The sequence below is a fragment of the Bacillus rossius genome, chromosome 1 (assembly GCF_032445375.1).
Source record: "Bacillus rossius redtenbacheri isolate Brsri chromosome 1, Brsri_v3, whole genome shotgun sequence".
NCBI lineage: Eukaryota > Metazoa > Arthropoda > Insecta > Phasmatodea > Bacillidae > Bacillus > Bacillus rossius.
In genome coordinates this window covers 107,436,525-107,463,258 of record NC_086330.1, presented here as the reverse complement: position 1 = coordinate 107,463,258, position 26,734 = coordinate 107,436,525, and the positions used below count along the sequence as shown (strand labels likewise).

General features: G+C 34.6%; 1 protein-coding gene across 3 annotated transcripts in view; it reads right to left on the bottom strand.

Annotated features, from left to right (window-relative positions):
* Positions 1 to 2,627: 2,627 nt before the first annotated feature.
* LOC134541615 (basic helix-loop-helix ARNT-like protein 1) overlaps positions 2,628 to 26,734 on the bottom strand; it is a 453,028-nt gene continuing 428,921 nt past the window's right edge. For all 3 annotated transcript variants that reach the window (XM_063385164.1, XM_063385175.1, XM_063385184.1), the window contains 2 exons: positions 25,007 to 25,257; positions 2,628 to 20,321 (listed from right to left, as the gene is read on the bottom strand). In XM_063385164.1, coding sequence (XP_063241234.1) covers positions 20,208 to 20,321; positions 25,007 to 25,257 — 365 coding nt within the window. In that variant the 3' untranslated portion in view covers positions 2,628 to 20,207. The remainder of the gene's footprint in view (positions 20,322 to 25,006; positions 25,258 to 26,734) is intronic.

Here is a 26,734-nt window from a genome sequence, read left to right as displayed (position 1 = left end):
TTGTTACTTAATTCCAAGACATAAATTGCATGTTGGTGCTATATGGTGTATTAACTTGTGTTATACGATGTTATTTGGGTTTTATCGCAATGCACCGTATAATCTTGTCCCTAACCACACATTTAGAGAGCTGACAGAATAAGAGCAGTGTGTTCTCAACAAACGTGAAAATAGACCCAGTAAGTTGCGCAAACAGGTGCAACTGCGAGCTTTCCAACAGCTGCTGAATCTTCTCCCTCTTCAACCTACATCAGGGTTACTACAAACTTGAAATTCCCTGACATTTACAGCTTTTCCAGATCTGAATCTACAAGTTTCCCAGACCTTCCAGACACAAATTATTCCGTGGCACACTTGGTGTTGCTTTTTAGGGGAAAATATTGTGTGTTCTTTCAAATATGTCACTTTAGAAAAATTAATGCCATTTTAGATGGATACATGTGTTTGTATACAATTGCTCTAGATTTAACTAAAGCTTTCGAATGGAGGTACAGTAAAAAGACCAAGGTTTCACATAAAGGAAAATCAACGTAATTTTGTGATTAGTAAACATTTGAGCAGTTTTTGAGGTGCCTAAACGTTGGTGGAAATGGTATTTATTTTTTGTTTAATTTTGCATCCACGAGAAAAAATACAGAAATATTTGGTGATTTCCCTGACTTTTCCAGGTATTGCCTTACCATTTTAATTTCCCCGACTTTCCCCTATTTTTCTGTTTTCTATACCTGTAGCTACATTTACCAGCCGAGGTCTGGCCCTGCCCGAGATGGGTCTCTGAACGGCTGTACTCAGCCTCACGGGGACGAAGGAAACCTACTTGCAGGGACTGCAGTACAGTGGCCAGTATACTGTGAACGAGGGGTCAATTTTCTTTATAATTGATTTTTAAAAGAAATTGATTATAACACTAAAATATTCTCAGGGAATAGTAGACTTTTAAAATGCCACCGTTAACACACAGAAATTTGAGTAGGTAATGAATTATTTTGCTTAAGAAAAAAAAATTGAACATTTCACACTTTACTTTTTACGTAACTGATTTTAATACTTTGTTATTAAGTCAAATGTTTGAATATTTTGTTGAAACAAGTCATTAATACAAATATATTAATGTTATTAAATACAAGAAAACACAATTCCTGCAGCTTCTGTGCATGAGACATGTCGGGCTATAATGGGGAGGAAATACATTAGCAGCCCACTAAGGATTTCAATAATCTTTCTAAAATTAGCATCTATTATTAAAAAATCAGCGTTTTTAATTCAACTTATTTGAAACTTAATAACTAAAATTCTAAATGTTTGTAAATTAATAGTTACCTACAAATAACCCTCTATTTCAATTTGCACAAAAAAAAACACACTTTTTTCATGCCTTTCTAGATCAACACCACAAAATATGTTTAATTTACTTAAAAAAATTGATATTGCAATATGCAAGAAAATATCAAGTCTCATGTTTAATTCATAGAATCATACACAAATGAAATGGATTAATTAGGTGGGGCTTATATTTTTAAGTTATTTGGGTACATGTAAGGTTCAGACACATAGCAAGATCGCGGATCATGTTGGTGCAGAGAACAATGACCAGAAAACCCCCACATGGTTTAAGTGAGACTTTGGAAGAACACCAAGCACCTGTAGCACTGCTGATGTTTACTTCACACTCCCGCTAGAGTGCAGCCTGTTTTGTTTTCACTTACTAGCCAGCCACACACCTTTCGTCTGAGATGAGTAAATGTGCGGCAAAGATGGTTGATGTGTTATGTTTGTGAATTAACTGAAGTTCTCATAAGTCTTAAGTGCTGTACATAAATTAAAATAATTGAATTACACATGAGCATGTGTCCTAGACAAACTGCAAGGTACAAATATACAGGTCACTGAAAGTCCACAAGACTGGGTTGTCTTTCTGAGTGTTAAAAGATAGATTTTGTACAAAAATTTTGAAAACTCAAAAATATGTAGCAGTTAAGCGGCAGGCGCTTTATAAAGGATTTTACTGCAAATGAATTGCATTTTTAATAATCAGCTGAAATATGTATTTATAATAGAAAATAAGATAAAATAGCACTTAAGTTGAAAATTAGCATAGTAAATAGATCTACAGCAAAATGCTAATTTTTCTGGCTCCTACAGATAATTTGCTGTATTATCTTATTCTGTCTCGGGTTGTTTTTATTTTAAATCCTGGAAGAGAACCCCTTCCCCCCCCCCCCCCCTTCCGCACACTGCACGCTCAGATACTCTCTGTTGACATCTGGGCTGCTCCAAGTGGCCAAGCACTGGGCCTCTCTACACCAGTTCATCTCGGAGCTGCGCCAACCGTCTACGAGTGTCGAGTGTCAGCTGGTTGACTGTGGGTAGCTGTGGGTAGCACCACTTTTCTGTATGCCAACGAGTCAATTTTGCAGGTAGCCATACCACAAGTTTTAAAGTCTCACACCATTGTCATTTGAAGTGGTTAGCACCAAATCTGCATGTGATTGTAATCCTCTCATTCCTTTATAAAAATTCACACAAAATATTTTAAGCTCCGATGGTATTATGTGCATGAATTTTCAAACTAAAAAACTGCTATCCTTATATTAATGCTCATCTTAAGTTTTACTATCTTGTGCATCTTTATTTTTATAATTGCATCCATTTCTTTATTATTATTATTATTATTATCATCATCATTATCATCATTAATTTCAAAGATACATAAATCAAAAGCTTGACCAAATCATTGCACTCAATATTACAACTTATAGTTTCTCATTTATTTCTGAAAGAAACAAATTTATCACCACTGTCCCATCAGGCAACCACATTCACTCCAGACACTGTTTAGCTCATTCCTGTGTTTTTCTGTATAGTAGTATGTATTTTATATGTTTAGCACCTCTGCTCATTCTAAAATAGCATAGCAGCAGTTTCTTCTGTTTATGCATTGGAGGCATAAGTTCTGAAATGAATTTGCAAATAAAAACATAATCAATTAAATACATAGATAAATTGCAAAACGTCCATGAATTATCTTGTATGGGACAGAGGGAATATTAACTACAAATAATAAATTGCCCATATCTGAAGATTGAGAGATCCATATTTCTGATAATTAACAGCCACTAGAATACAGATTACTGTAACTTACATACATCATCCCAAAATTCACCGAACAATCCTAACTTTTAAGGAGAACGTGGCCTCTACTATGCATTCCACATAATGTAGGCCCCTTAAACTTTTATTCAAACAGGATTTATTTGATTAAATCTAAACTTCAATTAAAAATGGCATTTTCAACTTAAGAATAATTTCAAAGAGAAATAAACAAAAAATGTGTCAATATTAAAAATAATTACTATGAAAAGCAACTCATTAAATAAAAATTACTAAGCATCAACCAACAATTAACTGATTTAAACTTCCACACTGTGTAGTCTGCATTTCAAGGTATAATTTTTTTTCTTTTGTAATTTTTCAGTCTTTATAAAATCAGTCTGTGGTCACCAATTGAGCAGAATTATATGTACATAGCCCCTAAAAGAAATTATTTCCTACAAGAACCACAATTTACATAAAGAGATATCACAATTTACAACCACCAACCACAGTTAAGTTAATAACTCTTCTAATGCATTACACTGTACATAAAAACTAAAACCTGCTTACAATATCAAAAACATGTAAAATTAATTTGACACAGAATGGAACAAATATTAAAGAAATGCTTTAACTATTATTTATACATTATTATTGTATAACATCTGTAAAAGATACGGAGTATGATGATGTTCACATTTTGTTTAAATTAACAAATTTGAAATGTAGGTCTTAAGCACATACATGCCATACACAACTCATCATGATCATATATTTTATTTCCATATGTGTTAAGATTTTAAGTTGTTAGGTTGTAATAATATTAATAAATTGAAAACAATTGGTAGTAAACCTTTTTACATTGTAAGGTTGGTACTTTGAGAATTGTGGCATACAGAAATATTTTGTGGTGATCAGAACATTAGTCACATTTTCAGTGCACCTAAGACTGGCTTAGTTACTAAAAAAAGCATGAAAGCATTTTAGAAAATGGAGAACACAAAGTTAAAACAGCTTTCACCAATTTTAGTTTATTTTATTTCTACTGGAGATTGTAGCTTCTTTTGCAGTTACAAGCATTGTGGCTCATTGAACATGCTACAAGGAAATTATAAAACTGTTGCTCACGACAAAGTGTTTGAAGATGTTCTGACAGGAAGAAAGCCTAAGGGCTCCATCTACCGGGCACACACACAGTTGTGCAGAGATGCAGAAAACACCACACGATTGAAAAACTGCTCAAGATATCATAGTGACATCTATTTGAAAATCATTTACAAATATGATGAGGCCGGATAAATACCTAGTTCTGTTTCCGGATTTTGCTTTAAAACTGTAATATTATGAGTGAAAATTGCTTAAACTTGCGTTTTCAGAATAATTATTAGGGATAAAACACTCGGTAGATATTCTTGAAATCATTCAAAGGCCTTGCATTACATCTTTATCTTAATTTCTCTGCCATATAACGTTATAGTTACCGCTCACATCTCATAGTTTCCCTATGCACGACGAGAAGACTGCACGCCAGTCCCCAGCCTTGCGCTTAAGAGTTGATACCGCGCTAGAAGCACCAGCGAGCGTCGCACCTATCATCCCGCCTCACTCACACACACACATCTGACTAGGAGGGTGCCCGAAGGCTTCCCATCGTTCAGGCAGAAGCTGGTGTGGGACTTGCACCTGGTGACGGAGGTACGGGTACAGAGAAGTGTACGAGGTGATGTGGAAGGGGAAAAGGAAGAGGAGGAGGATACGTACAGGCCTTCCGTGATGGTCAGAGATCTGAAGGGAGGTACACTCAGGTAAGGCTGGTGAGACTGTTCAAGGAAACAGAAAGAGACCATGAATAAAAGATACAGAGGGTGTGGAGCAGAATGGAAAGGAAAGCACACTTGCTTTTGAGGAGCGCCTGGGCAGGCGGGAGTTGACTGGGATTGAGAGTAAGGTACTGAAAGTGTAAGTGACAGTAAAACTTAAGATGAAGCTGAAAGGTTTGAGAAGAGTTAAGTCATTGGGTGGAAACCAAATTGCAAGATTACAATTTCAATTCCATTCAACATTTTGTGTATCTCTTTACACAGGAAATGTAACTGAAATAAAAGAAAGGTTTATTTAATTTACAAATAATCTGTCACAGGCTGAATCATGAAATAAATTTTTGTGACATCTTAGGTTTCCCTTCTAGTCAGTTATTTTCTTTGCTTTTTTTAAATCAGGCAGATGGATGTATAAGTTGAGGCCTCTGAAATATGAGAAGCTATACACAAATGAGCAGAAGTTAAGCTATACATGACTACATGAAACTTAACAACTAGTATTCAGTACCCAATTCCTGTTACTGTAAAAAGGCGTAGTTTAAATTTTGTTGGTGGCAGTACAAAGCTATGAAAGATACCGTCAAGTGGGGTTACTTTGACCACTGGGGTTACTTTGACCAAAAAGTAATAAAATATTGTAGCACCTCTGGTGGCAATTGTATGAAAATTATCATATCAAACATGGCGTACTTTCCATTGTGTGAACTCTTTTAAATGTTCTCTAAGGACTAAAAAAGCTTTATATAATATTTTATGTTTATGTTATCTATGATGTTCATCTGTTATTTTTGATGCTAATTAGAAGCCAGATAAAATCTGCATGGTGAAAGAAAATCTTCACAGTTTCTCATTGTTTTACGATTTGGTAAGTACAAATTATTTATCCTGAATGGATTACAATAAATATTTACATGCTCATGGATGTTTAGTATGCAGTATTCATAATTCATTAAAACATGGCATATTTTTATGTGAAATGGGGTTACTTTGACCGGTCAAAGTAACCCCAGTGTCAAAATAATATTCATATTTTTTTTTAATATGGTAGGTACACCAGCTTCTACATTGTTTTGTAAATCTGTTCACAGGAAGATCATTACAAGGAAGTATATTAGAGAACTACTCAATAGGAAATACAATAGTATTTCTAAAGATGTCCTCAACATTGCAATGGCCGAAGTAAAAGCAGGAAGAATGTCCATAACACAAGCTGCAAAACACTTCAAAATTGCAAAAGGTACATTCATCAACCGACTGCACGCAAAACATGAGCAAAAGGTAGGTAAGCCTTTATGGCCCTCTTAAAAAATACTGGCACCAAATTCTTGATAACTGGAAAAATGGGCTGAAAAAGAAAACTCAAACTCTGTCAAAAGACAGTTTCCCTTCATTGTTAAAGTTTTTGTATGACAAAGTGAACGGTCCTGGTGAAGATGGCTGTAGTTAAAACCTTATATCTGGATTTAGAAAGTGTGGGATAAGTCCTTTTAACCCTGATGAAGTTTTGGAGAAATTGCCCCAGGAGGAAGTACAGATTTGGAAGAAATTATGCCTAGGGTTTCTGAAGTGGTGGTTGAAATGCTACAAAACATGAGGCATGGTAATGATGGTACTTCACAACCCAGAAGAAAACGCACCAAGGTAAATGTAATACCTGGGAAGAGTGTCGGAGTAGAAGACATTGGTAATAATCCGTGTGGATCATTTTCCAGAGAGGACAGTGGTTCTTTTGCCAAAGAGGAATTGGTTGATGATCCATGTGGATCTGTTTCTAGTAATGACAGTGATGTCAACAATTCATCGGAACCATCCACAGAACAGGCTACAAACAGCGAACAGGCAACCAGTTCACAAAATATCAACCCTGGTGATTTTGTGGTCTCGTGGATACCAACTATGCACAAAACACGCAAGATTTTTTGTTGGGGACAACTCCGAATTGCAAGTGAAATTCCTGAAACGACAAAGGAATACTGGTAAATTTGTGTGGCCTGAAATTCTTGACGAGAGTGTGATTTCAAGGGATCAAGTTGTCAGTGTGCTGAGCAAACCCGATCAGCTGAAACGTGATTTGCATTTTTTTACAGGATGAACTCAGAGGATTTGATATAAACTAAGTGTGTGTTACTGATGTGAAAAACTTTGAAAACATTTATGTTCAAGTGTTAAATGTGTTACAAATATTTTATGTGAAATATTGGTTCCTAGTTTTTAAATATGTCATTATTAAAGTTGCATGACACCTATAATTATAATATTTGAATATTTTATGTTTAACATTCTTAGTTTGAAGTAAAACAGAATGTAAAATATAGTATATAACAATATTAAAGCTACATTTTATCATTTAAAGGGTCAATCATTCATCCCTGTGGGGTTACTATGACTCAGGATGCCTCAACCTGAGGTTTTTAACACGTGGTCAAAGTTACCCCACACAAGGGATAACATTGACCATTTAGAAAAAAAAATCCTGTTCCAAATTAATGAGAGATAATTAAGATGTACACATTTGCACAGTTAGCTTAAGTGCCAGCCCCAAATGTGCTATGTTTGGTTTTACTTTCTATCAATATGCTTACGAATTATTTACATTTTTTTAACAAATTTGGTCAAAGTAACCCCACTTGACGGTAGTTAATACAGTTCTGAAACAAAGTTTTGTATGTGAAAATCTTATAAATGTTTTTTTCCAACTGAACTAACAATAAGAAATTGCCTGCACTCAGCTATCGTTAGCTGGCAATCAAAACTAATTAACTCCTGCTGACAGTGAGGTTTTAAGACTGGACCACAGCAAGGGAATGTGTGAGGTTTCAGAAAACACACACCAGATGTCACTACAAGTAATGTGGGTCGACAGGCTGTGAGGCATCTTGGTTGGCTGTGAATCAATGAAAGGAAACACATTTATTTTAGTTAAAAATGGAGTTGCAAGGTTTCAATTGCCAGCCAAAGCTAGAATGTACTCTATGTAACCTGTGTCAATTTTCTGTATTGTATGAAAAGTTCCAAATGCCCATTCAAACATTCACACAGACACATATTTCACGCTGCAAATTATTCACATCAACTTACAAAAACAAAAACAGCCCAGTCCAAAATCTTACATACATGCTATTGACATGCATATGTTTAGTGGACTTATGTGCTGTTATGCAGTACCTATTTCCATATGATTCACTTTACAAACATATATTACATACCAATGTGAAAAATACAAGTTAATTTTAGTTTTCTAAAACTACTATGTACAATAATTTACAATCAATGAACATGTGCAGTAAACATGCATGCTAATTTAATGTTATGTACATACGTGATATTAAAAGCAGTTCTTACAATTTACAGAAAATATATAAATTATACATGGCAGTTTTGTAATTGCAACACTTCATGTTTTATTTATTTACAATCCACCACCATCCGATCACATAATGCCTTTGCATTTGTTGACATTAAAATATTTGTTTACATTACGTACTTTGTTTCCTTTGAATACATCTCACTAGCTAGGTAGTTACAAGTGTTTATTCAATGTCAAATCTTCCATTATATAAATATCTAGAAACCTTAGCATGCAAAATCAATAACAGTTCAATCCTGTTGATATATGTTATCACTTAGATATATTTCTTGCATACCAGTACTTAACTTAATAAATGTCCCACAAATAAAAAACAAATTATTTCAAACGTATAATTGTCACATAATTTCAAACCTGCAAGGCAGGTTGAAAATAATAATAATTTCTGGGTTAAAAGTAAGGAGAAGATGTTATTTGCATAAGAATGAAGCACACTAATGTTAGGTATTCATGTTCAGCTGAATGTTAAAAATCCAGTAAGCTGCTCTGCTGATTGCTGGGCCTATGCGATGCTTTTTTTTATGCGAAGCAAATATCAAATTGTATGTTTAAAATATTCGCGAAGTCAAATAAAATTGCAAATATGTATTGTTTTCGGCGAAGCTGTATTAAACTTATTTAATAAATACAGGATTGAAGTAAAAAAATAATTGTCTAACATTTGTAATGTTTGAACCTTAAGTGATTAACCAATTGGGCCCTATATATATATATATATATAACATCAATAAAAATTACAAAATAACTATGCCTAATATTAATATTGATCATTCAAAACACCAAACGGAGTGCCAACTTTTGAATTTTTTTTATCAAATTAATTTAACCAACACACATACAACACAAAAAAAAAACTAAATATTTTTCATGAAAGAATCTTAAGCATCCAAAGTTTTGCAATAAATGTGAAAGCTTTGCATCACTAGTGAAGCTTCAATTAAAATGAATAGCAAATTTCCCGGTGAAGTCAAATAGAATATCAAAAAGTGCTTCAATTGAATCGCTTAGTTAAAGCTTTGCACGGGCCTGCTGATTGCTGAAATGAACAGGGCTGAACCTAAGAACATGTAATGCTATTTGCAGTTCAGGTAGATTGTCTCAGGACTAGGGTTATTTTGGCTAGTGTATCTTCAAAACAAATTGACAACTCAGTCAGACACCCTACAGCAATAAAGTTTCCTCCAAAATCATTTTGTCCATAATTCATTTAACTTAAAGAAACAAAAATATATATATATATATATTTATATAAACATATATTTTTACTGTGAAAATGAGTCACATAGTTACTCATTTTTATAGTGTTTTAAATATAAATCTCAAAAGAGAGAAAAGTTCTGAAAATTAATATTTTGGAGTCTATAACAGTATTAAACAGAAATAGCCTTCCTGAGAAGTGGGTGACAGTGATTTTTGGAATCTAAGCGAGGACATTGGGATAAGGAGACTTGTACTGCAGTGCACAGAGCACTGGCTGTGGCGTAGGTAAACACAACCTAGCAGTGGTGTCAAATAGATGTCAGCATAATTAATAAGTTCTGCTAAAATATAACACCATTAATACCATCTACCATTTTACTTATAAAAAGACAATGCATGTAGAGTTGGTTCACACAAAAAAATCATTTGGGAAGGGAGCCCTTCCTAAGATCTACTTTCAACTCACAGCGCAACCTTCCACCATAATCAAATCTGATGTGGACTTAGTAACTTGCCATAGTGGATCACATGTAGGGTTACCAGACACTGATAATAAAAAAGGAGGACATTCATCTCGCAAAAGGAGGGCATTTCACTAAAAAGGAGGACAATATATTTTTTAAAAAAAGCCATGAATTAATTACAATGGAGTACAATATATTACAATGTTTTGGCATTTAATACAGTTTCAGTATAAAGAATCAAACAAACTACGAATATACAGCATATTAAAAACACGTGCTTCTGCATGTGTTGCTAACTGTCAAGCTGTCATAGAACTACTTACTAGTGGGATGACTCTGCGGACAGCGCGCGCTTTACTCAGAGTGTAACTGCAGGAATTATCTCACTTTATAAAAAAGCCAGACATTTTGGAGCATTAAGGAAAATCCGGCCGGACGCAAAAAAATACATAAAAAGGAGGACATGTCCTCCTTTTGCCGGACGTCTGGTAACCCTAATCACATGAAAGTGTGAAACATAAATATGTGATTAAGTTTATTTTTATTATTATATATATATGAAATAGAATGTAACAAATTTCAGTGACAAACCAATAGAACACTATATTTAAAATAACGTATGTAGTAGTAGGATTACTTTCCATAGCTCGCTGTTAATTTAACTCCATGCATGCCAGGTTCACAGAAATATTCAGTGATAAGTTACATTAGAACTGAAGTATTCCTCTTAGATAATATCTAATTAAATGCAAGAAGCAACGTCCACATATTCTTTGAAGTGACACATTACGTTTTATAAGTAATTGAGACCTGGGTCACAATCCTTCAACTAATGCTATTGCTTTCTACCCGACGGGCTTACACCGAGTACGTATCTGTAATGGCTGTAGAATATCAATATATCTAACATTGAAATGCAAGTCAATACACCATTTAGCACCAAAATTTAACTAAAAATGTGAAATCAATCAGCTTTTTGACAAAATGTAACCCAAATTTAAAATTTCATGTTTTATCATGACAAAATCATCAAATGTAATTTATTTAGCATGAATTTTGTAGTAAAATGTATTACCTAAATAGATGGAAAAATAATTAATATTGTTCAATTTTGCGTGTCTTACATTAGTAACACGTTTTACATAAATGATGTCACATGTTTCAAACACACACAAAAATCTCCAATTTATTTTTATTTTTATAAGTAGTTCTGTACTAGAAATGCTTTTTACTAATGATTTTACTGCATTTGTGCATCATTTGTCAATCAAAATGAGACTATTTTGGTAAAATAAGCACTAAGAAATATTTTAGTTTCATATTTTTTGAATATCCCATTTTTGTTTAATGAATAAAGAAAATATATAAAAATAAAAACAAGAACTTCGAAATCTCCTGTTTTAAAAACAAAATTGTCCCTGAGTTAAAACCATAAAATCTTGTCCTTACGAATTGTTCATAGCAAGCAGTAGGATGCAGTGCATGCGTGTGATACATAGGGCATGTACCTACATGATGTCCATCACATGGTAATAAAAACCACGCTACTTGCAATCCAGAGGGCCTGCATTCAGATCCTGCTCCATTCATCCCAATTGTTGGTTCTCATTGATTACCAAAATCACTCCTTACAATTCAACTGCAAATTCCTTCCATAAACACACACCAATAGTTCTGATTTGTGTCATTGTGTTACCATCTCTAACAATCTTGCTTGTAATGAGAAGTGAAGCACAATTGTTCTGTTTGTTTCAGTTCAGAACCAATCCAACAAATGAACACAAAATGACACTAAAAAAAAAGTATTTCTGTGTACAGAAAGTCAGTTCAATACCCCCTGATAACCTTCAATGTCTAGTTCCTTAGGAATCTTATAAATACTTTTCTTGTTTGCCTACTGTAAGGTAGACTGCTTAAATGGATTGATTTTGTTGTAAATTTATCACACAATGGCCATCTCCAAAAAAATGTTACAGCCAACTGTAAATCACACATACATTACACTTTACTTAAAATTATTATTCTCAATTTGTAATATATAAATTACTGATTTTTACAAAACTTTTCACTGTAGAATTTTAAATAATGATGTTGCCAACCCTTGTGTGTGACCAGAGACAGCAGAGTAAGCAGTTGGTTCGTGACTATCTCACTCAATCTTATGGCATGTCCTGGGGTTTGAGGAATATGCACATATTTGTAATTATGAACCTAATCAACAATTTACGTATTTCACTTTTAAACTTGCCACTCCTGCCAAAACACAGGATGCATACAGTCCACCTAGCAGTGCTATGTGCTCCTTCAATCTCATCCACGCATTGCCTGCAGACACAAGGATAGCGCAGCAAGGGCTTCCGGGGGCCACACAACCATACTTGCATCTTGTTAACACAACATGCATGAGCAGTCATGCAAAATAAAGAATTGTAACATTAATGTATTGAGTCTTATTTACCAACTGTGTTCATGCAAGTAGAAAGTTGAGATGCTTGATTAATATGTTGAGAGAGAGTAAACAGAGTAAATGTGTTACAATTTGTTTAGTACAAGTTGTGTTAGTACTAAGTGTCAGCATCATATTATGTAAATTAATTAGGTTTTGCTGAAACGGATGAGAACTCCACAATGAAACATTCTCTCATCTTACTTGTCAGCACTTTCCCATGCAGCCAGTGAACAGTGGAACCAACTTTTGGAGTGCCAACAAAGTTAAGGACCATTAAACAACACAAGTGCTACGTATCAGTGCTCATGAACAAATGGAATGACCAAAACCCAATTTTAAAACAGCAACCAATGCTTAACTTTCAAGACAGAAACAGTCAAAATGAAAAAAGACTTATTACTGCATGGGTTTGATCATGCAACGCATGGGCACAGAATAAACAATTGGTAACAGAAGCGACAAAATGTGGTTTTATCCTTGGTTAGTGCGTACCAGCAATCTGATGCTCTCGGGGCGTACACGAATGTAAATAAACAATGTTTTCCCATTGAAAGTAATGGGCGTATGATTTAATGAACAGTTTGTGTGGTAGTAAATACAATAATTTGTCGTAATTTCACAAATATGTTTGAATTCATAGTATTTAGAGTATTCATGCGTGATTCCAATTAACATTATTCTTTTGTATTGGAATAAATAAGCTAGTTCGTGCGCATTCTAGCATGTGTTCCGTGATTCAGGGAATTGTGCAGTAAATGCCGAACAAATTTATTTCAGAAAGAATGCATAATTTTTGGTGTAACTCGTCGACATGTTATTAAATAATGATTGAAAGCCAGTAGGCGTCTTCTTGTCTATCTCGTTTGCTGGAAAGAATGTGTGATATTTGTGTAACTCTGTGCTTACTGCCATGCAACGTGTTTCGATGCCTTTATTTATTTATTTTTTGCCACAATGCACCTAAGACTACAGTAATCAAAATGTAGAGTGATTTTTGTCTATAATTTAATATGCCATTTGTATTACAAATGCCACACTTAACATACGTGTGATTTATTTTCCTGTAGGCCTAATGTAATATTGTTGAGAGTAAATTTCTTTAAGTCGTTGCTTTTAATTGGCCCCTACGTTATGTAGTTAACACGTATAAAATATGTATTTACATACTTATAATAAACTTTGTAAATGCACATCATATCTAGGTATTTCTAATGTAGGCCTAAATAGCTACCTACGTTTTTTGGCTTGTTAAATAAGTAGAATCTCATAACACAAATTAATTTAACATTTAAGTTTACTTAACCATTTTCTTATTGACACTAACTGAAGAAACTTTCTTGTCTGTAAATTTTAGCTCTTAATGGGAGGACAAAATATCATTGTCATTTTGTTTAGTTTATTTTGTCCATCTTGTCAGATCTTCTGTGTGTACACGTTTGTACAAAGATATTAGACGTCAATACAAAACAAAAAAAAAAACCTTGCATAATGTTAATCAATGTACGCAAATGTGAAGCCTACATAATTAAATCATTTACAATGCCAGAATTCACTCGCAATCATTAACTAATACAGTACTTAATTCAAATCCGACTAAACTGCTATCCCAGCATTGGCTAAACGCGCCCCGAAAAGATGGAGACCGAAAAGTAAACAAACTATGAGCGAGTACGCGGGTAAACCCACTTTGTCGCTTCTGTTACTGTTTATTCTGTGGCATGGGACAAAACTGTCACTACACATCATGATTCAAAAATGGAGCATAATAACTTAGATCTGTTCCAATGTGATGAATGCTTCACTCTGTTTCAGAAAATGTCACGAGTGTCAAACTTGTTATGTTTTCTTTTCCATTTGAGTTCAATCAAATAATAAAAAAATGAAATTAAGACAGGAATTTATTATAAATTAATATTTATTTCATGGAGATCTCTTTGCACCAGGTATTTCAAAAAATGTTTCATTAACCATAGGTACCTCAAAATAAAATAACAAAAATTTTACTTCATACTAAAGCCGTACTAGAAGTCCTGTACAAGTAAAAAGCCTTGTTTGCATATGAATTATTTTTGAAAGTGTAATGATTAATAATAATCAGATACACAATATGTACTATGTTTTAATATCCTTTATATGTATAACATACAAAAATAATTCTTATTCTCTGCATTAATAACAATAAGGTTGATACCAATTAAGCATAGAAAAACTTAATGACTCTACCTTCCAACACACTATAATAATATTTAAGGAAAACCATTTAGTAGGTACTATAACATATTTATTGTAAAAAAAAATGGTTCTTTTTATTATTTATTATTTATAGTCTAAGATAACACACTTTTTGGTGAATTCGTGAAATCAACCTCAACCATAGAAATTTTTTTTTTTGGGATGGGGGGGGGGGGGAGAAGGAGGGGGGAAATTTGATAACCCTACCCTATAGTTGGAACTTATTCATACTTCTTTCAACCTTGGAACTTGTTTATACTTCTTTCAACCTCTTCACTCAAGAAATCATCCACCCTTGTATATTATGAGCTGAAATTATAAAACTCCATGAGTACAAGAAGAAGTTGGCCTGAAACCTATATTCTGTTTACAAAGATGACTTTAGTTACAGAAAATTGTTTTCCGATTGTATTTTAACAGCAATATAAATGCCAAAATACCTCCATGGGTAAAAAAAAAAAATTATCAAGCATTGACAAGAACAATAAAGAAATGTTACTGATTAAAAAAATATGTTTGTATATTTTACTTACCTGTTAAGTTTATAACCTAATGGTAAATTAAAAAATAGCTTTAAATCTACACCTTCTTTTACAATTTGTGTGCAACATAAAACAAAATAAAAAACCTAGGTATTATTTTGAAAGGAAAATAATTAATAAAATGCATACCTATTTTTTAAAAACCTTTGTAACACATTACAGCACAAGACAGTAATGAGAACTGCATGATAATAGCACGTGCTTGTAAATAATCTGGTGAGATGAAAAAAATGCAAAGTAATTAAAATAAGATTACTAAAAAAAATATTCAAAATATGACATACTATCAATTTTAACATGTATATATAGCCATATACACTAATAAAAAATTAACATAATAAAATTGTCAATTAAAATAAAATACAATAACTTGAATACAAAATTCAAACAAACACCACTCCCTTTGTACCTCAGTGCAAAATACAGGTGTACCATCTGTACTTTGATAGAAGCTATCATGATGTTTAAAATTTTAATGAGCATCTATTATGTAGGTGGTATTCCAATCCATGCTTGTTTCACATTTTAAGTTTACATTTCGTACATTTTTAGCACAATACAATGTAAAAGTATGAACAGGACAGGCAGTTTCTGTTACATCTCATATCATATGAAAGGTGCTGACATGGGTACATATTCAAGAGTTGGCACGGCAGTGAAACTCCTTCAGAATAGTAGATATACAGTAAAATCTAGTAGATGATTTTACCATAGCTATGAATGATGCACTTACAGTGAGATGATTGGTCTTTCATACAAACCACTGGATGTAAAAGAGGATCATAGTCCGACATCATGGATTTAATATCTTTTTTGGCTATAATTACTGGTTTTAAATATCTGCCCTAATTATTGGCACAATTGGTCATAAATAAAAATTTGACAACATCTGCAACCTGCCTTCCAGCCCAATATGCCACGTCACATAGCCCACCGGCAAATATCAAATATTGGCAGCAGTGTGCACGTGTCAGCTGCCTTTTATAGTGTATGTGAAGGTTTACGTGTATTTTATGTACTTCTTTAAAAATAGTAACAGGCTCCAGCATTACCAATTTTTTCATATGACTGACTGCATTTGACATGATATTTACAGAATACTGCTGAGAAAAAAAAAAGAAATGAATAACAGCATTGGTGTATTCTTTCTGGTACAGCACTAAGTGGATGGTCAGCCAGAATGATCAAGATGGCAAAGAGCAACTATAGTTTGTTTGCCACTTTTGAGAGCAATGCTTATCTGTATTCACCAGCTATTTGTGCATCCTCGTATTGATTATCAAAACACTCGCTAATGTGGGCCTAATGAGATGTCTCCATAATTTAATTACATGAAACTGCAAATATGTTAGTAATTTAATCAGAACTTACTCGCTAAAGGTCACTCTCTAGTGACAAGGGCAGCTAGCAGGTTCGATCCCAACACCCCGACATGACTCAAATTTCTGAGCATGTCTTTGACACCCCAAGTGTCTTTGTTCTTTTGAAGGTACACTCACCATAATGCTATAAGGCATTGTGCGTTGGGGTGTGATGTAAAATCCCTTTATTAAAAAATAATTCAATGGTCACCAATTGCAACACAAGACATTTCATTAGTAGGGACAAGATTATATGGCGAATTGCGATAAAACCGAAATGAAACTGCAAAAGATGTCAATGCACCATATAACATCACAATGCAAGTAAAGCACCGAAATGCAACTAATATCAATAAAACAATAAATGCTTTACCAGAACTTTACTTAAATGTAAACAATTTTAATTTTAATGTATTAACTTTAAAGAATGTTATTTTGCCAGCATAAAGTTTGAACTAAAATGTAGCAAGTAAAAATGGATTGGAAAAATTAATTTTGCTTTGTTTAAGCTTTATTTTCTTATAACATTATTAGTAACTCATTTACACTCCTAATGTTGGTACATTTTCCAAACACACAAACACCTGCAAATATTTATCTTTATTCCAAATGGTTCTTCCCTAGGCATACTTACTAGTTACTACAAATTATTTTACCGTAAAAATGCATCACATAATAGTCAAAATGGTACTATTCTGGTGAAATTTGAATTTAAAAATATGAGTTCAACATTGGTTGAGAAACACACTATCTTTATGAACAAAATGGATTTATAAAAATAAAACCATGAATTCTCGTCCCCAATCATTAGGCAGAGCAGCACGCAGCACCTGTCCCACACCGGCAGTCAAAGGTCCAAAAGCGTTGAGACTGGTCTGGATGCGCGGAGAATAACACCAGGCCCTTGTCGACAGGGAGTCGGCGAATGGTGCCCGAGCAAACAGGATGGGGTGGAGGAGTGTGCTGACAGAGCAAACTCGTGAGCAGTGCATCTCAGTGTCGCACTGCAAGCTGCGCAGGGGTGGTTTGTGTTAAGTGGAAATGTTGGATGAAGGATAAAAAAAAGGGGTTTTAAAACTTTAAGTGAAGAAACACAGATTGGAGGCATCAAGTAGCTCTACCCTAGCCCATTTGCTGACACAAACTACTGAAGCATAATGCCATTGTTCATCCAGGACGAAAATGCTAGCATATTACTAGGAGCATGTAATTTTCGTGAAAAAATCTTAATGGTCATTAGACAGCAATAAGGTATGCATGCGCTAGCGATTGTTCCCTTGTTAGTACCGGCCATCTGCAAGAGATGTCATTGCCCTGTTTTGTTGTGCCATTCATGATGCCTTTGCTTCCGCACTGGATGGCTATGGTGTGCTGACAGTGGTCATGTACCGGAACTAAACCCAGCCAACCACGAAATACAGATAATGTGGCAGGTTGTTTCAACACACAGCCAGTCCGAAAATGTTTTCGCTAAAAATATACGACCCTACACATTATATTAGACATAAGAAATCCATTCCTTTTACGTCATGTCAAAGTTTAAGTGCTTGCTGGTCATCAAAGTGGCAAGTGGAAGTATGTTAAGTGTTTCTTTTGAAATTTTTTTTTCATGCTAAGTTTTACATTTTCGAATTGAAACAGAGTTTTTTTGTGGTTAAAACTAGAAGTCTTCAATTTTTATATCAAAACCTAAATTTTTAATTTTAAAATATCCAAAAATTAACCACTATAGTAAAATTACACTTTTTTTTTTGTCATGGGTAAAATCTACAGCCATAAAAATGTGTACCGTCAGTTGGGGTAACAACATATGTATCATCACATCTAATAAATATTTTGAAGAGTTGTAACATGGTTTAACATTTTTTTTTGTCTTGGGCCAAAGTTACCCTCAAAGGGCCAATGTTACCCCAACTGACGGTACAGAGGATTGGTATAAAAATTGCATGAATGTTCACAGTGAATTTCAATCAAGAAAATTTATATTTTGTGGGCAAACTAACAATAATTCCAATAATACACTTACACTACATTAACAAAGCATTATTTTTAAAATGTATTTCAAAGAGTATGCTGTGGCAAACCTAAAAAAAAAAACTAGTTTGCCACAAGCCTGGCAGTAATCTGATTCTGTGTGAATGTAAATTTGAATACCAACCACTGGCATACTAAATATAGCATATAAAAATTCTCTAGTAGCTCTCAAAATGGTACATTTTTATGTGGACGAAACAGTTGTATTTCTTTTTTGAGGAAATTCTTAGTTAAAAAATGAAAACATTACAGAATTATATCCCACAACACATAGGTAATGTCCTAAAAATAGTTAAATATATAAAACCAGTCTATTACAAATATATTTGTAAAATCAACACAAAATCATCAGAGATCATTGGACTAATAATGATGGAATAAGATTAGGTTATATATGTTATGTTTAAACATTACAGGAATAATTATATCTGGTCTTCATTGTATAACATTTGCAAAATATACTATTTGCTTGTAGTTCATATCAGCTTTCCCTAATATGTAAACCTGCAGTTACTCCTTAAATTGCTTGCATAAAAATATTACACATATTTTATATTTAAGTTTGAGTATCTGTATAAAATCATGGAAAAATAAAAAAATTCAAACAATATTAAATTAAGAGACTGATCACACCTTTGTACTAAAAATAAATAAAAAAATTCAAATTATTATTATTATTATTATTATTGATAATATCAAGGCATCAAACATAATTTTATCACAAAAACACGAGAAGTAGTAAAATGTAAATAAAATACTGGTAACAATATTTTAGCCACTTATGACTGACTTTGAAAAGGTAATGAACGTAATATGAAAAGGCGATGATAGTAACCTGAATAGGGGATGAGAGCAATGATAGCACATACTGGAGCCACGACAGACTGCATTACATAATACAAAAAGAATTACATGTTAAAAAAGAAAGGCAGAAAAAGAATTCCCATTATAGAACCTATTAGCCTGTCTTACTTCCTGGCTATAAAAGTTTCAGGGATTACAAAATGTTATATAAAACCTGCTTAAATGACTGAACAAGTTTTCTATCAACTAAATATACAAATCATATACAGTCTGTGCACATGAAATGCTGAAAATATATTGATACATCATATTGCTAGTAAAAAAAACTTTTTTAGAGCAAAAAATAGTTTTTTGAGTGAATTGTCAAACTGAGATAGGATGAACAAAACAAAACAAAACATATCGGTGATTAAATCCCATCCGAACAACTGAGGATCGGATAAACGGGACTTTACTGTATGTTCATGCTGTAAAATTAACAAAAATTATACATGACCGTGAAATCTCCTAATCATTCTTTATCTAATACCAATTAGGAAGGAGAGCTCAGCTGATTTCTAGAAAGACAAGCAGAGTTACAACCACCAGAATTTCACCCTCCACGAAACTGCGCCTTTGGGGTTGAAAAACTTCCACAGCTGATGCAAAATACCGGGATAAGTCAGATGATGTAGGACTCTACATAAGTTTCACTTCTACGGACATGAGACAAAGACAGTCGAGGAGACGTTCGAAATCCCTTTTCCCGAACGTCTCTCAGTCTTTTTGCTTGAAACGCGAGCAGGCGACGGCACGGTGAGCTCGGGAAGCGGTAACGTGACACGGTGCGCGCGCGGCTGGCTCACACGCCCACGTCCTGCTTCACGGTGCACACCTTGAGCTTCTCCTTGCAGTGAGAGCCGCGGTGGTCCTGCTGGATGCTGTGTAGCAGCAGCTGCTGCTTGCGGTGCTCCGCCTGCAAGCAAGCCACGCGTACACTGAGACCACAGCACTCGCTCGCTCCCAGACCCACACCCTTCCTGTGCTGTAGTTACTTCAGAGAAAAAGTAATCCCTTTTCACAACAGTTATGTGGTTTGTACCAATTATAACTATCAGGGGCGCAACAACTAAATTTCCAAAGGGGGGGGCAATATACCTTTTTATAAAGAATCATCGATCCCCCCTATTGAAGTGGGGGGTCCGGGGGTCCTCCCCCGGGAAAAATTGTATTTCAAGGTGGAAAATGGTGCTATTTAAGCAGTTTTATTATCTAAAAATTGATTACACAGCACTTTCTTTGCCCCCGTTTGCCACCACTTCAAGGTTTCAGAGGGGGGCCAAAATACCCTTGCCCCCCCCCCCCCCCCTGTAGTTGCGCCCCTGATAACTATATATATATATATAACAGTAGTGTGGGTACCAACATGATAACACCACACACATAAAATTACAGATGGTTGCAGAATATACTTTACATATTTACTTATTTAGGTTTGGTAATAATGGTAAATAATAAAATATTAATTAGACATTTTAGATAGTTATATGAACACTCATAAAATAACATCGATTGAATCTCAATTCACCTGACTTGTATGTTTCTTTAAGGATAAAATTACATACACATATGATCCCTTCTCTACGAGTATTTTAACAGATTCGATACTATTCATGAAATCATTTATGTATAACATCCACACATAAATTCAATAATTAAAACGCTCATGGATTATGTTCTTCTGGTCATTTTTTTTGTTTAGCAAATATTGTTTATGAGTTTAGGTAGTTACTCTTTATATCATGTAAAGGAAGAAAGAACACGAAATATAAAGAGAACATTCAGAATGTATCAACTTACGACTTGCTAATTCGTCAAGGAATGTTACGTAGCGCACATCTAAATAGTGTCCATGCAAAAATAAAATATGTTTTTACCATTGATAATACAAAAAGGGAATTTAACTTTTTAAATCAAAATGCTCCAATTATTCAGTCAATAGAAATGCATGATACTCATTTAAAGGACTTCTGGTTTAAGAATCTACCTGAAATGTCTAAAAGCTATTATCAATGATTATAGTTATTTCTGATTTAAACACAAATCAATTCACGAAATCATACCTAGTTTGTAAATATCAGACTTGATATCAAACTAGCATCACTCGAAATGGCGTGTATGTAGTATAGCTGGACTTAGTATGACTTACTGCAGTTCTTCTTTGCAGCACACACAATGTGTGGGATAGCCCAGAAAATTAATTGCAAAACACTTTTTTTAAAATGTCTACATTGAGACATATAACTGAATCTGAAACAAATATTTCAGCTCAAAGTCACCATATATCTTATTTAGTCAAAGAAGCACGATCCTGACAATTGGTCATTTTAATTTTCTTAATTTCTTACATGCAGTGCTCTGATAGGTCCAAACTGATAAAGGAAAACATAACCTAGTCATATAAGATATGAAATACACACTTCAAGTTACATAATATGTATTACTCACAAAAGTTGGTTTCTAATATAAAATAATTTCAAAAATCTATGGTCAAAATAAACAATTTGTTTCAGTGAAATGTAGCATAATTATCATGCTCTAAGAGAAATTAAATACTTAAACATCAACTGTTGCTCTGTGGTCATGGAGTTACTGCCTAGTAGAACAGTCCAATGTTTATCTACAATTCAAATATGGCTGTAGAAACATAATTTCAACTAAGTAAAAACAATCACAGATAACAATAAAAGTAAATTACATGCTTCTGTGACAGTGTTTTGGCACAGTACGTTCCACCTGACCTCAAAATATTTGGGGTTTAATGCAAGGTCCAGCTATAGTACGTTCCACCTGATCTCAACATTTTTGTATTGACTGCAAGGTCCAGGTAGAGCACATTCCACCCGATATTAAAATTGTTTGTGTTGAGTGCAAGGTCAAGCTACACATATCTCAACATTTTGGGATACAATTAATGAATTAATTAGTGCTTAAGTCATATCAACTTCATCCTAACAGGGTTCCCACACACTTTTGCTAATTACCCTGTTTTCCCTGACCCATGTAAAATTTTTTTTCCTGTTATAACTATCTATATGGCAAAATAGCAGTATAACTGTTACTAAAATAAAAATTCCTTCAAAACATATTTTCGACAAACATACATATAATAATGAAAATTTGACTATAAAATGTTTTTCTTTGCAATATACAGTTTGAAGTAATATCATTTTGATCAAAACTATGTAACCAAAACTGCTAGTCTGATAAAGATTATGAATACAGTTCTTTGATTAAACTTTGAAGTGATACATACAGATATTTAATTTTTACACTTTGCACTGCGCAACTTTTGGAAAACATTGAGGATCTTCGGTCATCACCTCTCCATACCCCTACCTCCTCCTCCGCCAACATTCTGACTTACCTTGTATCCCTCCGGTTCCTTCCCACACCACCCCTCCCCTGAGTTTTGCACACGCGTGTGCTTGTGTAATTTTCTGGTATAAAAGCAGAGGACGGGTGAGTTATGGCAAAGTAATTTTGTAGTGTTTGTTGTTGGTGTGTAGTGGCTACACCTTAACAATGTATGTTTAACTTAGTTGATTTTTCTTTCAAATTAAGTTTTCGGCCGCCACTGTCAAATTTTTGATCTAGTGAACTTGCGAGTTTGGCTACATGCTTTTGTTTGTATTGCCATGATGTTCCTCAAAGTTATTCCTTGTTATGCTTGTCATCCACTCTGATGATTGTGTTTAGTTTCTGTGGTTGATACAAATCTTTAGTAAGACTTTAAAATCCCCCTTCTGTTTGTGACCCTTCATCTTACATGCTGGAGCGTACTGTATCATCTTTTTTAAATATTTATGCCCTTAAATTGTAAACGTTCACGCTTTGCATCATACTTATTGTGTTTAATTTTATTCCTTGTAAAATTCTGAGTAAACATTCAATATGTATTATTAACCTAAATTGTTCTTTTGATAGTTTTGCATTTTAAGCTTTAATTTAAATTTTCTGTGCATATGTTAGGTTTTGAACATGCTTTTGTATAGCTTTTAATCTATCTTTTGGCCTTACATAACATGTTTGTTTTTACTCTTGTTTGCTATCAGCCCCAATGGCATTGTAAATATTGTAAATATTTAGAGCACTAAAATTGTTAGTATAGCTTTAACAAGTTGTCCTCAATAAATTAAAATAATAAGCTTTGTGTACATTGAAGATTATTTCAGACTTTTGTGTGGTCTAATAATGTTGTTTGCCACATTGCGGTCTAGTGATTTCACAAGCATTATTTGAATAAATCTGTGTGGTCTTTTGAATAATATATTTTCTCAGAATCAAAACATTTTTCAACATTTATATACTCCTCTAGCACCTCACTATACCATAAACAATTTTTGTTTCCACTCTCTCGTTAGCGAGACTTGAACTGTATTGGTAGCGAGTTCACACCTCTACACTTTAACTTCATCAATGTTAGAGAAAATCATTTAAGGATACTAACAAACAAATTTGTGATGAAAATTATTTGGTTCTAAGATTTCTAATACTTATTTGTACTTAGATATTGATAATTTCAGTGTGTTTGAAGAAACATTTTCATTTCCCTGAGTTTTCAATGTACTCCAGGATTTCCTTGTCTGCAGAAACCCAGCATTAGACATGAAGAAGAGTGATAAGTGAGATGACATAGGAGCATGGATGGAATGAATTTAACGGGGAGGAGGAGAGCATCCACAGAAAACCCACAGTGAGAAATATCTGCCACATTCCCCACTTACAAAATATCTGGGGCTGACCCAAGTGAACTGAACTCGAATCACCTCGGTGGGTGGCGTAAGATGTGACTAAATCACTGTGGCTTCAATTATGGAATTGACTTCTGACAGTCGTCCAGGAATGCTGACTTCAAGTGTTCAAAGATAAAACCTATGCTGTGTTGAACCAAATTATTTAATATGGAAGCTGTACTGTATTGCCAACAGTTTAAAACACCAAGATTGGGGATAGGGGGGAGGGGGCAATCCCCTTAAGAGGTCCGCCTAGTCAGGGCCGTATCTGTGTCAGTGAGGCAGGATGATAAGTGCGATACTCGCTGGTGCTTCTAGTGCGGTATCACCACTAAGCTCAAGACTCTATAAACAGGCATCATCATGCAGAGGGAAAATATGAAATTTTAACGGTGACCATAACATCATACGGGAGGGAAATTAAGATAAAAGTGCAATATGAATCCCTCGAGTGCTTTCAAGATTCTGACACAAGTGTTTCATGCCTACAAATTATTCTGAAACCATGCATTTTTAGCCGTTTTCACTCTTCTAAAAATACAGTATAAAATGTATGTTATGTTGTCTTGTCTTTGTTTTTGTCCTACTATTTATTGTTCTTATAATTGTTTTGTTCTTATTTTTGTTCTGTTACTGTATTTGTTTTTTTTACTTGTCTTACATGTTGTGCCCACCGTTGGAGCCTTGTGCTGTTGGTGTGGCATGTAACAAATCAAACAAATAAATAAATAAATAAATAAATAAAATAAATAAATAAATAAAATCCTGAAACAGAACTAATCATCCACCCTAAATGTACACCACTCGGATGGCAATGGCGTGGTTTCTTCTGAAGCACTGTACTGTACACCGTGCGTGCACTCGCCTTGAGCTCGGTGATGTCGGGGCCGAACACCTTGTCGGCCCGCGGGACGTGCCTCAGCCCCTGCACCATGGAGCTGAGCTGCGAGCCCTGGCGGTCCATGCGCGACTGCAGCGCGTCGTGGCTGCGCGCTAGCTGTTCCTCCACCAGGCGCAGCGCGGCGCCGTGCGTCTCGGGGCGCGGGGGAGGAGACGCCGGCGGGCACTCGCTCCCCTCCGGGCACTTCCCGCGCTCCCCCGCCGCCAACAGCGCGTCTGCAAGACACACGTACACGACTCTTTTCATTGGGGCATTTTATGGTTCGGCACATACTGTAATTTGGCATCAATCAACCCGCTCCGTTTCAGATTCATTCAGGTGGATTCAAGACGTTAACCTTGGCTGCCAACATTTTTTTTAATTCGCTCAAAGTTTACCCTCACTTTCGGGTTACATTTCACTTTTTCATACTCGGTATTTTTGCAAATAATATTGATGTTCAATAATCCCACAAAATCTTTAATCAAGAATGGTCGCTGTCTCGCATATGCCGAATTAAAGAGCTTTCACTGTACACCTATCCCTCACTTAGCACGTCTTCAGATTGCGCGGATTCATTTAGCGCGATGTGAATTTTACTGCCCCGGTCTTGAATAGCACGTCTTTAAATTTCAGTTAATACGAAATCTCGGCAGGCAAAAAAAAAAAAGTGGAGCACGATGCCACGAAGTCTGTTTCAAATTCTGTAAACAACAGATGTGCCATGGGATACAGTTAGCCAAACAAGGGGGGAAGAGATGCGTGCACAATTCTGTCTACGCTATCAGCTATGGCAAGTTAAATTGCGGCTATGGAGTGTAAAGGACCAAATTTTTTAACGTTCACGCGTATGCCGCCGTGCCGTACCATTTTCGCCTGGCCACAGACGAGGCCATGAACTCAGTTTAGCCAGTGACAGGAAATTCACACAAACAAAAGCAACATCTACCCATTTAGCTGCCGGTAACTGTACGTGCTTGATCACTCATTATGCATCGTGTTCAAGTATTTGAGACAAAACTAGAAGTATCACGACGCGCAGATTGTCATGAAGGCCACGCTTATGTTGGTCACACTTTAGTTTTAGCAAGTCAACTGTGCACACAATCGTACGAAATAAGGTGACTTCATACGCAGAAGACATAAATGTATCTAGCTACAGAATAGGGTAGCTGTTGTTTCTTCCACTTTGTAGCACACACAACCTGGTAACATAGTCTGTCACATTGACAGTAAGCAGTAAAATGTGGGTACACTACCAGAATGTTATATTACATTCACAATTTAAAGTCTTATGAATGAAATCCAGTCTTACTTGGTTTGATTACTTACGTATAAAAACAACACATACCATATAAGTACATTAATTATTCAAAACTAAACTATCATAATTACCAAATATTTATTTAGGCTAATAACCCTTTCATTTGTAAGATTTCTGAATCCAACCATATTTAAGTGATTCAAAATCATCAAAATCTTCAAAGTTTTCCAAAACAATTTTATTACAATCTTGTGATACGTATTCATTGATTGCGAATTTTGAACACTATTTCTTCCATTACCTCAACTCATTCAAAAATACCTAACATTTTCTTGAAGGCACAATATAAATTTAAAACACTCTTTTGAATAATTTTTTTTTAGATTTAAATGAAGAAAAGGTATGAGAAAGGTAACAATAGTATTTCTAACAAACTTTAAGTAGAAGAA